The 12822-nt window shown below is 45.2% G+C and overlaps 1 protein-coding gene across 1 annotated transcript in view; it reads right to left on the minus strand.

Moving 5' to 3' along the window:
• ULK2 (unc-51 like autophagy activating kinase 2) overlaps positions 1-12822 on the minus strand; it is a 78030-nt gene that overhangs the window by 21769 nt on the left and 43439 nt on the right. Inside the window, exons 13-14 of the mRNA XM_004599306.4 lie at positions 10432-10603; positions 3729-3789 (exon numbers count right to left, since the gene is read on the minus strand). Of these exons, the coding sequence (XP_004599363.2) occupies positions 3729-3789; positions 10432-10603 (233 nt within the window). The remainder of the gene's footprint in view (positions 1-3728; positions 3790-10431; positions 10604-12822) is intronic.

Raw genomic sequence — 12822 nt, forward strand, 5'->3', positions numbered from 1 at the left:
CTCTGCAAACAGGATCAGGCCCTAGAAAGTCTTCCGTGGACAAATTCCCCGTCCTCAACCACTTAAGGCAGTTGTAATCTTTTTTTTTTCTATCTGCTTTATGCTGAAATCAATATTTACCCATCACTTGATTCCCTGAGTTAAAGTTGTCCGGCATAGGCTCCTCACCACCATCGGAGGATGCTCCTTGTGGGCTGCCATCTCTGCCCCACAGGGGCACTACCAAGGCTGAGCAGTCTGGCAGCACAACAGCACAACGGCAGGTCATGCCACCTCCTAGAATGCTGACAAAGGATAAAGAGTAGGTGACGACTGCCTCTTCAAATTCAGGGTCTTTACCCAACTATCTCTTTGTTTTAGGAACACTCCAGGAGCAAATACATGGAGTTAGCAAGCAATGGAGACAGCAAGGATTAAGCTAGAATGAATGTAACCCAGCAGACAAAGGGGAGGGAAGGGAGGACCCATGCAGACATCCCCCCAGGAAAGGGGGAATCCAAGCAGAGGTGATTATCTCTGATGCACCACAGGCTGTGTTTGTGGTTGGCCTTCAGCAATGGCTGGTAAAAATCAACCTTTAAAACTCTGGACATAAATGTGTCTGTGCCTACATTTTTCCGGGATGCATGAAACATAGATTTTACACTCCCTACTTAGACTATAGACTGTAACACAGGGAATGAGGAAATCATTACCAAGAAATGGTTCTTTAGGTAAAAATGCACTCATCAGTGAAGCAAAGAAAAGTTAAATATATGACAGGAAAAGAAGAAAAGAGGGGCCAAAGATATCTCATGAAAAAGAATAGGCAGGGGGAAAAAAGAAAATAAAAACCTAGAAATTTAAGAGGGACTTTCAAAGCCCAAGGGAAAAATGGAGTTGAAGGGGAAGTGTGGAAGGACAGCTCTCGGCAGGGACTTGCTATTCCCAGTGCGGAAGGCCGGACAAGCAAGGCAGGCACGGGCTTTCAGCGCGAGTGTCGTCCTGCCATCACTCTTGGTCCCTTTCCCTCGAGAAAGCACGTCCCAAATCAGAGCTGCTCGTCCACTCTGCAAACCAGCAAAATACAACACGTGAAGCAGAGCTGTAACCGATCCACAGCCAGCAGCAGTGACATAAGAAACAAACCCTTGTTCTAAGACTACTGACATTTTGCAAATGCTTGTCACCATAGCATTGAATTTGAGAAAGCCAAGTAACATCACCTCTAAGATTCCCCCAACTATAAAAAGATTAAAAAGGGAAAGGGGGTGGCCTCTATCTTAACCATATTCACATCTCTCCTGTCTAGATATTCTCTCTTAACTTCATCATTGCAGTCCAGGACATTTAAGTCCTTAGCTTAACTTTCTAACACTTCTTTGTTAACTAAAAACACTTTTTTAAAAAATAAAGCATGTATTATCTCACTTACATAAGTAAAAACATTACATATTGCTTACAAATAGTACAGACATGTAAGTGTGACCTTATATTTGGCTTCTTTTGGTAAGTGTGAGAGGGCCAGCACTGTGACACGGTGGGTTAAACCACTACCTGAACAGCAGCACCCCAAGAGAGCGCCAGTTCAAGTCCCACCTTCTCCACAACTGATTCAACTCCCTGCTAATGTGCCTAGAGAATCAGTGTAAGATGGCCAGAGTACTTGGGCCCCCTGTCACCCATATCAAAGATTCAGATGGAGTTTCCTGGCCCAGCCCTGGACCTACAACCATTTGAGGAGTGAAACAGCAATGAAAAACCTCTCTCTCTCATTCTCTCTCCTCTTCTCTGTGACAGTTATAAGACAAAACTCTGGGCCCCATGTGGTAGCCTAGTGGCTAAAGTCCTCACCTTGCATGCGCCGGGATCCCATATGGACCCCGATTCCCATCCAGCTCCCTGCTTGTGGCCTGGGAAAGCAGTTGAGGACGGCCCAAAGCCTTGGGACCCTGCACCCATGTGGGAGACCCGAAAGAGCTCCTGACTCCTGGCTTCAGACTGGCTCAGCTCCAGCTGTTGCAGCCACTCAGGGAATGAATCAGCAGATGGAAGATCTTCCTCTCTGTCTCTCCTTCTCTCTCTGTATATCTGACTTTCCAATAAAAAGAAACAAACCTTTTTAAAAAGACAAAACTACAAGGACTTAACACAATTTAGAGAATGAGCATACAGGTAACAACTATTAGCTAGTCTTTATACTTCTTCCAAACAGCCCATTAATTTTTTTTGTTTCAAATTGAAAAGCAGAACAACAAAGAGAGAGAAACAGGAAGAGAGAGAGCTTCTCTTTCATTTACTGGTTCAATTCACAAATTCCTACAACAGCCAGGGTTGGGACAGGCTGAAGCCAAGAGCCTGGAACTCCAGCTGGGTCCCCCACAGGGGGAGCTTAAAGCCCCATATTTCAGGCATCGCCTGGCTTGGAAGCAGAGCCAGGATGTGAGTCCCAGCTCACTAATACAGGACACGGGTGTCCCAAACAGCAGTTCACCTGCTGCACCACGACGCCCAATGTCATATATAGAAGAATGAAAACACATGATGTAAGCAAGATGCAGGCCTAGGAAAGCCACAGGTCCTTCTCTGCCCATGCAGACACTGGCTTAACAGCACTCTGCGCACCAAAGCATCTTTCCAGGGACTCCAGGAACTAGTCACGGGAATGTAATACCCAGGCACAAGGAAATGCACCAAGTGGAGTAAAGGAGTTCCTTTTCCCTAGCCCCTCTTCCCATCAGGCTTATTAGCAAGGCAGGGTCAGAAGAATATCACTTTCCTTGGGACAAAGGAATCCAGCAGAACTTATACCAGCATTACAGTTTGTGCAGGGTTTGCCCACGGAACTGTTTTCTGTACTGTTGGGCTCATGGCAGGAGCAGGAATAGAGACTGTACTGGACTTGACTCGACTGGCATAATCGGACTAGAATGCAATGGAAACCAGACTGGAGCTCAAGGAAAACAGCAGTGAATTCCTCAACACAATGTCAGCACAGACACTGTGTTTCTGATAGCAGGCACCAGGGGGAGCAACAGAGTAAGCACAAAGGAATTTGAGAGAACTTCTGAGAACAAGAAATTGACACACTCAGAAGCACCTGTGTATATCTAAATACAAGCAAAGATGCATTTCCAAAGAAGGCACACTCCAGAAAAGAATAGAAATGTCCCAGAACCCCTAAGGAGGTGACAGATGTTAAGCCTTCGCCTGCACAAAGCTAGTACGTAGAATCAAAGAGGCAGCTATTCCACCAAATGCAGGATTTTCAAAAGTTCACAAAATACAGACAAAGAAATCAAGGAGGGGCAGGCATTTAGCCTGGCAATTAAGACCCCCATGTCTCACACTGGAGTGTGAGGGTTTGACTCCCAGCTCTGGCTCTTAAGTCCAGCAGACCTTAGAGGGCAGCAGGGATGGTTCTGCTAGCTGAGCTCCTGCAGCTCACATGGGAGACCTGCACCGAGCTCCTCCCATTCAGCTTCAGCCTCAGTGGCCCTGGCCCCAAGCAGGCTTCTGGAGAATGAGCCAGCATACCCTCTGTCTGTTAGTCTTGTCTGTGAAATAAATAAAATAAATACAAATTGCTTTTTTTAAACAGTTAAAATGGTAGATTTTCATAGTTTTTTTTAATTTTTAAAAAGATAAGAAATTACATAACCACAGATACTGAGAATACAAAGTTCTGTAATCTTCATTCAAAAGAGTAAACTACAAAAAACTGCTTAGTAGACAATATAGTCACATACCATGCACACACCAAGAACTCGTTGGAAGCCCGTCTCCCAGCAGCTCCTGTTGGCATATCATCTAAAGGAGAAACAAACACGATCAGTCCTGTCAGACCAACTGCTTTCAAAACCCCAGACTTGTTCTGAATTGTCGGGAGACAATCTGAGCACAGCATGCATATACTATTTGCTTATGTTGTGATTTCATCCATGAGAAAGAACAGAGGGATACAGAGAGCGCATCCAGCTCAGCACACAGCCGGCAATGCTTCCAAGGCCAACACTTCTGTAAAAGCAACAACGCACACATTGGAGCCTTCACAGTAAAGTGCCATGTTTACTGCAGCATTGACGCATTCCATCATCACTGAACACAGCTGTCCTGAGGCTGGCATGGTGGCACAGAAGACCAGGCATCCCATGTGAGCACTGCTTCATGTGCCAGCTGCTCCACATCCTATCCAGCTCCCTGTCGGAAGCCTGGGAAAGCAGCAAAGGATGGCTCAAGTGCTGGGGCCCCTGCGCCGACACAAGAGGCCAGGAGGAAGCTCCTGACTTTGGTTCAGCTAAGCTCTGGCCTTTGCAGCCATTTGGGGAACGAGCAAGTGGATGGAAGACCTCGTTCTCCCCTCTCTGTGTAACTTTGCCTTTCAAATAAAATCAAATCTTAAAAAAACAAGCTGTGCTACCATTTTTTATCAGATTTTTCATTTCTCATTGGCAAAGAGTAAGTTTTAAGCTCTTTGGTATAACTTACTTGTATTATTCCACTTTTCTAATTTTTAATTTCAATTTTACTTGAAAGGCACAGTAAAAGAGAGACAGAGAAATAAAGAGAGAGAGAGATGTTCAATTCATTGGTCCTCTCCCCAAATGCCTGCAACAGCCAGGGCTGAGCCAGGTCAAACCTGGAATTCAGTCTAAGTCTCCCATGCAGATGTCAGGTAACCACATTCTTGAGCCATCGCCCAACTGTCTCCTAGAGTACATACTAGCCACAAGTTGGATTGGAAGCAGACCTAGGACTGCTTCCTAGGACCTGAAATTCAAGCATCCCAAATGTGGCTTAACCACTGTGCCAGACACCTCCAAAGTTTTGGGTGTTTTGCTCCTTATCTTTTTGTGCCCGTAAGTTTTGCAGATTTCCATGGATGATTTTGCACATAAAGATACTTCAAAAAAAGTTTATGGGAAAAATGGAACTAAAATGGAAGCTTCTTTAGGTACAAAACGTTTTGAAATACATGAATAATGTTTTTATAAAGTATATTTTCCATGAACTTTTTGTAGCCCACCCACAGAGCACATATATAGTACTATAATAGAACTAACCATGTAACAAACTCTAGTTTAATCTAACACTAGAAACTCCATCCTTCCACATAAACTCTCTGAGTTTATTATCTGAAAGTCTACTTGGAAACAGAATCCAGTTTTTGTTCTTTCATGTTCATTCATTTATTTTTATCGACTTGAATAGTCAGAGCAACAGAAAGAACAGTCTTCCACCTGCTGGTTCATATCTCAGTGTTTCCAGCAGTTAGGGCTGAGTCAGGCCAGAGCAGGAGCCCAGCACTTCATTCAGGTATCCCATGGGCGTGCTAGCAACTCGGATTCTTGCAGCATCCTCTGTTGCCTCCAAGGATGCATTAGCAGGAAGCTGGATTAGAACCGGAGTTATTGGGCCCAGCGGCGTGGCCTAGCGGCTAAAGTCCTCACCTTGAAAGCCCCGGGATCCCATATGGGCGCCAGTTCTAATCCTGGCAGCTCCACTTCCCATCCAGCTCCCTGCTTGTGGCCTGGGAAAGCAGTTGAGGATGGCCCAATGCGTTGGGACCCTGCACCCGCGTGGGAGACCTGGAAGAGGTTCCTGGTTCCCGGCTTCGGATCGGCGCGTACTGGCCGTTGCGGCTCACTTGGGGAGTGAATCATCGTACGGAAGATCTTCCTCTCTGTCTCTCCTCCTCTGTGTATATCTGGCTGTGATAAAATGAATAAATCTTAAAAAAAATAATAATAATCATAACACTGTAAAAGCCCAACAGGAAAATGTTAAACAAAAAATACAAGAAGTCACTGTTTTAGACTATGCTCCAGGCCCCAGGTCAATAGGCTAAAGATTAAAATGGAGTCACTCATTAACAAGATGAAACAAAACTGTTCATCTGATTTTCTAAGAGTTACAATTAGAGAGATAATAAATTGCCCAAACTGTTCAGTTTTGGTTGGCCTGATAATAAAATTCTGTTTGCTTAATCCTTTCACCAAAAAAAGGTAACCTAAAGTAACCTGTTGTTATCCAGTTACTTTTCTATTTTTCTGTCCCCTTGTTCCATCTTAGAAGGAAAGTAACTTTGAAATGATAACGCTTTTTAGATACCAGAATGCTATCTTTAGGTTTGTTTTTGTTTGTTTGTTTGTTTGTTTGTTTTAAAACACCCCTCTCTGGCTCATTAGAATGTTTATCCTACTTTAAGGAATGAAGTATTGCCCAATTCCAAAACCCAAAATACAGTCCATATGGGTGTCTGATAGAGCAGTTAAAAGGCATTGTTTAGTATCCACTGACACTCTAAGATCCAGGAGTAGGCCTGGGGTAGGCCTGGTAGGGGAACTTGGAAAACTCTCCTGCTGCTGCTGTCCCGCTGGTGACTGCAAAATCAGGGCTAGGGGCTAGGGGCTGGGAGCAGCCAGGTCAACCTGGGCTGTACCACCCATGAGCATATGTGTGAACCAGTCTGGGGCCAAGCAAGGTCAGTCCACAGCATACCCTGGCATGGACGAGAGTCAGGACTGGGAGCAGGCCAGACCGGGTCAAACCTCAACACCCATCAAATCACATGAGGGCTGGGGGTGAATCAGGCTGGGCTAGGCTGCTGCAACAAGAGCTGGAACTGGGGGCAGGTTGGGCTAAGCCATCTTCTCAGATTACAGTGCAGCATCCACTGGCAATGTAAGGCCCAGGGCTGGCAGCGGGCCTGTTAGGGGAACTTTGGGGATTTTCTTGCTGGGACACAGCTTCCACTGGTGAACGTGAGAGCTGGGAACAGGGGCAGGCCAGGCTGGGCTAGGCTGCACACACAAGAGCCAGGATGGGTGCTGGCCAGCTGGGCTAGGCTGCAGCACCCACTGGCAAGTGGCAGGACTGGGTGCAAGTCATGTCAGGTTGGACTGCAGTACCTAGATCTTGGCAGGCACAAGATTCAGGGTTGGAAACAGGTTTGATAGGAGACCTGTAGGAACTCCCCTGCTGGGCTTCAGCTCCTGCTGATGATCATGAGAGCCAGAGCTGGGACTGGCCAGGCTGGTCAAGGCAGCAACACCCACTGGCATACGTATGGGCCAGGTCTGTGGGTGGGTTAAGCTCAGCTAAACTGTAGTAATCATGGGTGTACACAAGAGCCAGATGGCATGCAGGACAGACCAGGCTAGGCCAAAGCACATGCCAATGTGTATGAAACCTGGGTCTGGTAGAGGTTACTGAGGGTTGTCCCAAACAGGTTGTGGTACTCACTGGTGTGCTTGAAAACCTGGCCTGTGCCAGGCTGGGCTGGGCTTGGCAACAGCCTCCATTAATTCATGTGAGAGATGGGTCTGGGGCAGAACTGGCCAGGCAGTTGCATCTATATGAATGTGCACTGGATGGTGCAAACCGAATCTGACCCTGCAATGGCTAGTGCACACAACAGTCAAGTCTGAGGTCACCTCAGGCTAGGTTTCTTGGGGAACTTCCCAGCGAGATGGCTGGACTCAAACCCTGGCCACAGGGAAAAAAAATCACACAATATGTGGTCCAACACTGGAGTGCATGTGTCAGGACTGAGCCTCCTCAGTTGCTGATGCCTGTGCACTGGACAGCATGCCCAGACAGACAACTTAATCTAAGCCAGCAGAGGACGTCAAATGCCTCATTAGAGGATGAAAAACAAAACAGGTTGGACCACTCTCATGGCCAAGCTTTGCAGCATGTTCCTGGGCTTGGGGATGCATTAAGGTGTGCCTGGTCAGCCAACAGACCTTGGAAGGATTTTCTTAACCCTGCTGCAAAAAAGCTAATGACATCTCAGAATTATCAAAATCACTCAAGTACCCTTGGAACACCTTCCCACATCGGGGTTTCTAAGGTGTCATCAAAGGACCGCCCCCATCTTTGGGTGCCAATACAGTTTGATGACAAGGAGTGGCCCCTCCCCTTCACTCCTGCAGACATAGGAGAAAAAATAATTGAAACATTTGTCCCACTCACCTTCCTTCATGCCTTAACCCTCCCCACTCTGATAGAAGGTCCACATGGTCATGTATCTCTCTCAAGCTATGTAAATAATATTAAAGAAAAAATTTTTTAAAAATACCACTAGGTCTGCTTCTGTCTCTCCCTCTGCCTTTCAAATAAGCGATTTTTTTAAAAACAATTACAAGGAACCAGCATCATGGCATAACAAATAAAGCTGCCATTTGTGACACTGGCATTCCAAACGAGTCCTGCCCCTTCTGTTTTCAATCCAGCTCCCTGCTATTGCACCTGGGAAAGCAGCAGAAGAGGGGCCCTGTGTCCACATGAGAGACCAAGATGAAGCTCCTGCCTCATGGCCTGAGCCTGGTCCAGCCCTGGCTGTAGCAACCATCTGAAGAGTGAACCAGAAGATGGAACATTTATTCATTCATTTTCTCTCTCTGCTTTTCAAATAAATAAATAATTTTTAAAAACCGTAAAAATTTTGTTTAATGGTCTTAACGTACTTTATTTTTAAATAACATTTATTTGAAAGGCAAAGCACAAGAGAGACAGGCAGATAGGCAGTTAGACAGAGATCTCCCATCCACTGGCTAATTCTCCAAATGCCCACAACAACCGAGAGTAGGCCACTTTGAAGATCTATTTTTGTTGGAAAGGCAGATTTACAGAGAGGGCAAGATAAAAAGATCTTCCATCCACTGGTTTACTCCCCAAGTGACCAGAACAGCTGCAGCTGAGCCAATCTTAAGCCAGGAGCTTCTTCTAGATCTCCCTGCTGGTGCTGGGTCCCAAGGCTTTGGGCCATCCTCTACTGTTTTCCCAGGCCACAGCAGGGAGCTGGAAGGGAAGTGGAGCAGCTGGGATATGAACCAGTTGCCCATATGGGATCTCGGTGGTTGCAATATAAGGATTTAGTCATTAGGCTATTATGCTGGGCCCAAGTGAGTCACTTTAAATCACGTGCTGAGATCCTGATATGGACCACTCGTGTGTGTGGCAGAGACCCAACCACCCACCATTACCTGCTGTTTCCACTGGAGTACATTAACCATAAGCTGCAGTGGGGAAATGTATCCAAGACCAGAACCCAGGCACTCTACTCTGAGATGCAGTGTCCCAAGCAGCATCTAACTACTACATTAAAGGCCATCCTCAAATGTCATAATTACGTTCTTTGACAAAGCTGACACAAAAACATTAAGGAAACCTCCTTAAAACTAGAGAATTAAGACAAAAAGACAGAAAACCAGACAAAAAAGGATAAGAAAAGTAGAAGGGTACTTAGGTATTTGCTACACATTCTTTTAAACTACAGATATTTTAAAAATCTCATATAACTCAAAGTAACATTATAGTAATTAACAATAAGGATGTGGCCAGCTGTAACAAATACCAAAACAAGGATTAGAACAGACCACACAGTTTGGAAGCCCAAAGACCTTGATATAAACAATCCTGAAAAATTTACACCAGCACAAAAAAGCACAAGTAACTAAAATAAAATAAAAAAACACAGGATTGCATTTTATTTAGAAAATATAAAACTGTATTGATACATTTTAGAAATCCTCAGAATGTGAAGAAATACACTTATATCCTGATTGGACCAGTTAATTTTGTAGAGATCCTGACTATCTTTCAATATGACTAAGTCTATAGAATCAATAGAATTGGGCCCGGCGGCGTGGCCTAGCGGCTAAAGTCCTTGCCTTGAACGCACCGGGATCCCATATGGGCGCCGGTTCTAATTCCGGCAGCTCCACTTCCCATCCAGCTCCCTGCTTGTGGCCTGGGAAAGCAGTTGAGGACGGCCCAATGCATTGGGACCCTGCACCCGCGTGGGAGACCCGGAAGAGGTTCCAGGTTCCCGGCTTCGGATCGGCGCGCACCGGCCCGTTGCGGCTCACTTGGGGAGTGAATCATTGGATGGAAGATCTTCCTCTCTGTCTCTCCTCTGTATATATCTGGCTGTAATAAAATGAATAAATCTTTAAAAAAAAAAAAAAAAAAGAATCAATAGAATTACCACTAAATCTCAAAATTATTTTTGGGGATTTGTCAAGGCGAAATTAAAAAGAGAGTAAGGGGCTTCAGGAAGTGACCGGAGGGGTAGGCATCTGGCAGGGAAGTTACACGTCCACATGCCACAGCAGGGTGCTTGGGTCTGAGCTTGGGCACCCTCCTACCTGCAGCTTTCTTCAAGCACCTCTGTTCCTTTCAGCTTGCTTACAGACACAACTGGGGACTGCTCCCAATGAAGCTTTTCAAGTAACTTCAGAAACCAAAATTACCGTTTTATAATAAAATGCGATCGAGCAGATTTCAGAAAGAGAGATTTAAAATTCTGATAATTAAAATTAAATGAAACATCCATTGGAAAAGATGCCCTACACAAGAAAGTGTGATACAAGGGTTTTTTTTTTTTTTAAAGCACTCGCTTAGTAAATTAACAATAAAATGTATGCAAGCGGGAAAGAGTCTCACATGAGTGGTCTGATGAGATGTTATGTGGCACCAAGACAAAGTCGTCCGTGTCCCCAGAAGAGTTCTTGCTACTGGTGCTGGCAGAATCTTTGGACACCTGTAGATAGTTGGGAGGACCCAATGGTGGGGAAGACAGGTTTTCTTCCTGAATATGCTGCATATCTGGAAGGGACTAAAAGCAACAACATAAAATTAAAAGTGGCTTAATAAATTCAAGTTCAGATAGTCACTAAACGAAGAAATGTTTTATTTCATGAAACTGGGATAAAGTTTAATTCCATCTAAGATTTCAAAAAGTCCCTGTAGAAAATCATTCCTTTAGAAAAGCAGTTTTAGGGCACGGCGGCGTGGCCTAGCGGCTAAAGTCCTCGCCTTGAACGCACCGGGATCCCATATGGGCGCCGGTTCTAATCCCGGCAGCTCCACTTCCCATCCAGCTCCCTGCTTGTGGCCTGGGAAAGCAGTTGAGGACGGCCCAATGCATTGGGACCCTGCACCTGCGTGGGAGACCTGGAAGAGGTTCCAGGTTCCCGGCTTGGGATCGGCGCGCACCAGCCCGTTGCGGCTCACTTGGGGAGTGAATCATTGGATGGAAGATCTTCCTCTCTGTCTTTCCTCCTCTCTGTATATCTGACTTTGTAATAAAATAAATAAATCTTTAAAAGAAAAAAGAAAAGAAAAGAAAAGCAGTTTTAAAATGTTCACATAAATACTTCTAACATATTTTCCAAAATGACACATTAAAAGACATCGTAACACTTATCATATGTACATTTTTTCTGCCTCTCTTCAAGGTGGGTTTTTTACCATCCCAGGCCCCCTCTCCAGATCACAATCAAGAAAACAACTAAAATATCCAGGAACTTTAATACCATGCTACTACACACACACACAAAAAAAAACTATTTTAAATCTACAATGAATAAAATACTGTAAATAGAAAACCACCGCCACCTAATGTTAAAGAGTAGAGAAAAAAATCACTTAGGCTACCTGAGCTTTAGACTAGAATGCTATTTACACTCACAGAAAGATCTGGAAACTCTGATGGCTATGAGGATTTTTCTCTCGATTTTGCTTTGCTAGAGGAAGGAGCTGTCTGGGGGGAGAGGACACGCAGGGAAGAACGGCACTGGTGAACAGGCAGAAGCCAGCTACATGTCTCGTGGCACCTGCCCAGTTTGAGGACTCTAGTGGACACTCTAATGAGTACACAATGATTTTCTGAAACAACACCTTCAGTTCCCAAACTCTGTGAAATCACTGGCTCTATTTACGAAAAGGAAAACACCACAGAGTGCTCTTGAAAGTCTTCAACACCCTACTCTGCGCTGTTGATTCCTGGCTGTTACTGTGCAACAGTAATCTCAAACCACTTTGTGTGAGAGAGAGACATAACCTAAAATCTCCCAACCACTCTTTGAAATTTTTTTTCACTTGTCATATTTGAAAAGCAGCATGACAGAGACAGCTCCCGAGAGACGGATTTTTCACTTGCTATTCATTCTTCAAATGTCCGCAACAGACAAAGCTGGATAAAGCCAACTCAGGAGGCCGAAACTCCACCAGGTCCCCTACACGGGCAGCAGGGCCAAAGCATTCTGCTGCCTCCCAGAAAGCATTAGAGGAAACTGGATCAGAAGTGGAGAAGCCAGAACTGAACCAAAACTCTGATACAGGATACAGGCATCCCAAGTAGCAGCTTAACCTGAGTGCCACAACACTCACTCCAAAATCCTCGCATCACTTTTTCAGGAAATTTTTATGCACCAAAGAAATACAGGCACAAAAAAAGCTCAGATGGGCAGGTTATTGGGCAGGGGTCACACAATTAGAAAGTAACCAAGCTGAAATGTGATTCCAAATACCTAAACGACAGTGTCTTTAGTTTAGGCAGGGGCTTTCTCAATTTCTTCCCTGCTCTCCAGAAAGCTATCTGCATCCTGGTCTTCCTTTTTGACCTGAGTGAGACACTCCGCAGCCCCTCCTCTCCAGCCTCAGGGCCGGATCGCTACCACCCCATCTGCCTCATAAGCACGTTACAACGTCTCACATCTGAAATCCCCACAGTCCTCTCTGACCATTACCTCATACAATGTTGTTGTTGTTGTTGTTGTTGTTTTGACACTGACAGTCTTCACTCATTCCTCACTTCCTGTAGCCCCCTTAACCCATCACAGTCCTCTTCCGACCGTTGACCCTCCAACAGAAGAACTCACAAATGACTCCCGATCTCCACATCCAGCAGATATTTTCTGCATCCACGGGGGCTTCAATTCTCTGCCACATCTGCACCATGGACCATTCTTTCCCTTGACAATCTTTCCCTTCATCCAGAGCCACCACTCATGTTTTTTTCATCCTTCTTCCTGAGACTCATTTGTATTGTCA

The sequence above is a fragment of the Ochotona princeps genome, chromosome 17 (genome assembly GCF_030435755.1).
Source record: "Ochotona princeps isolate mOchPri1 chromosome 17, mOchPri1.hap1, whole genome shotgun sequence".
NCBI lineage: Eukaryota > Metazoa > Chordata > Mammalia > Lagomorpha > Ochotonidae > Ochotona > Ochotona princeps.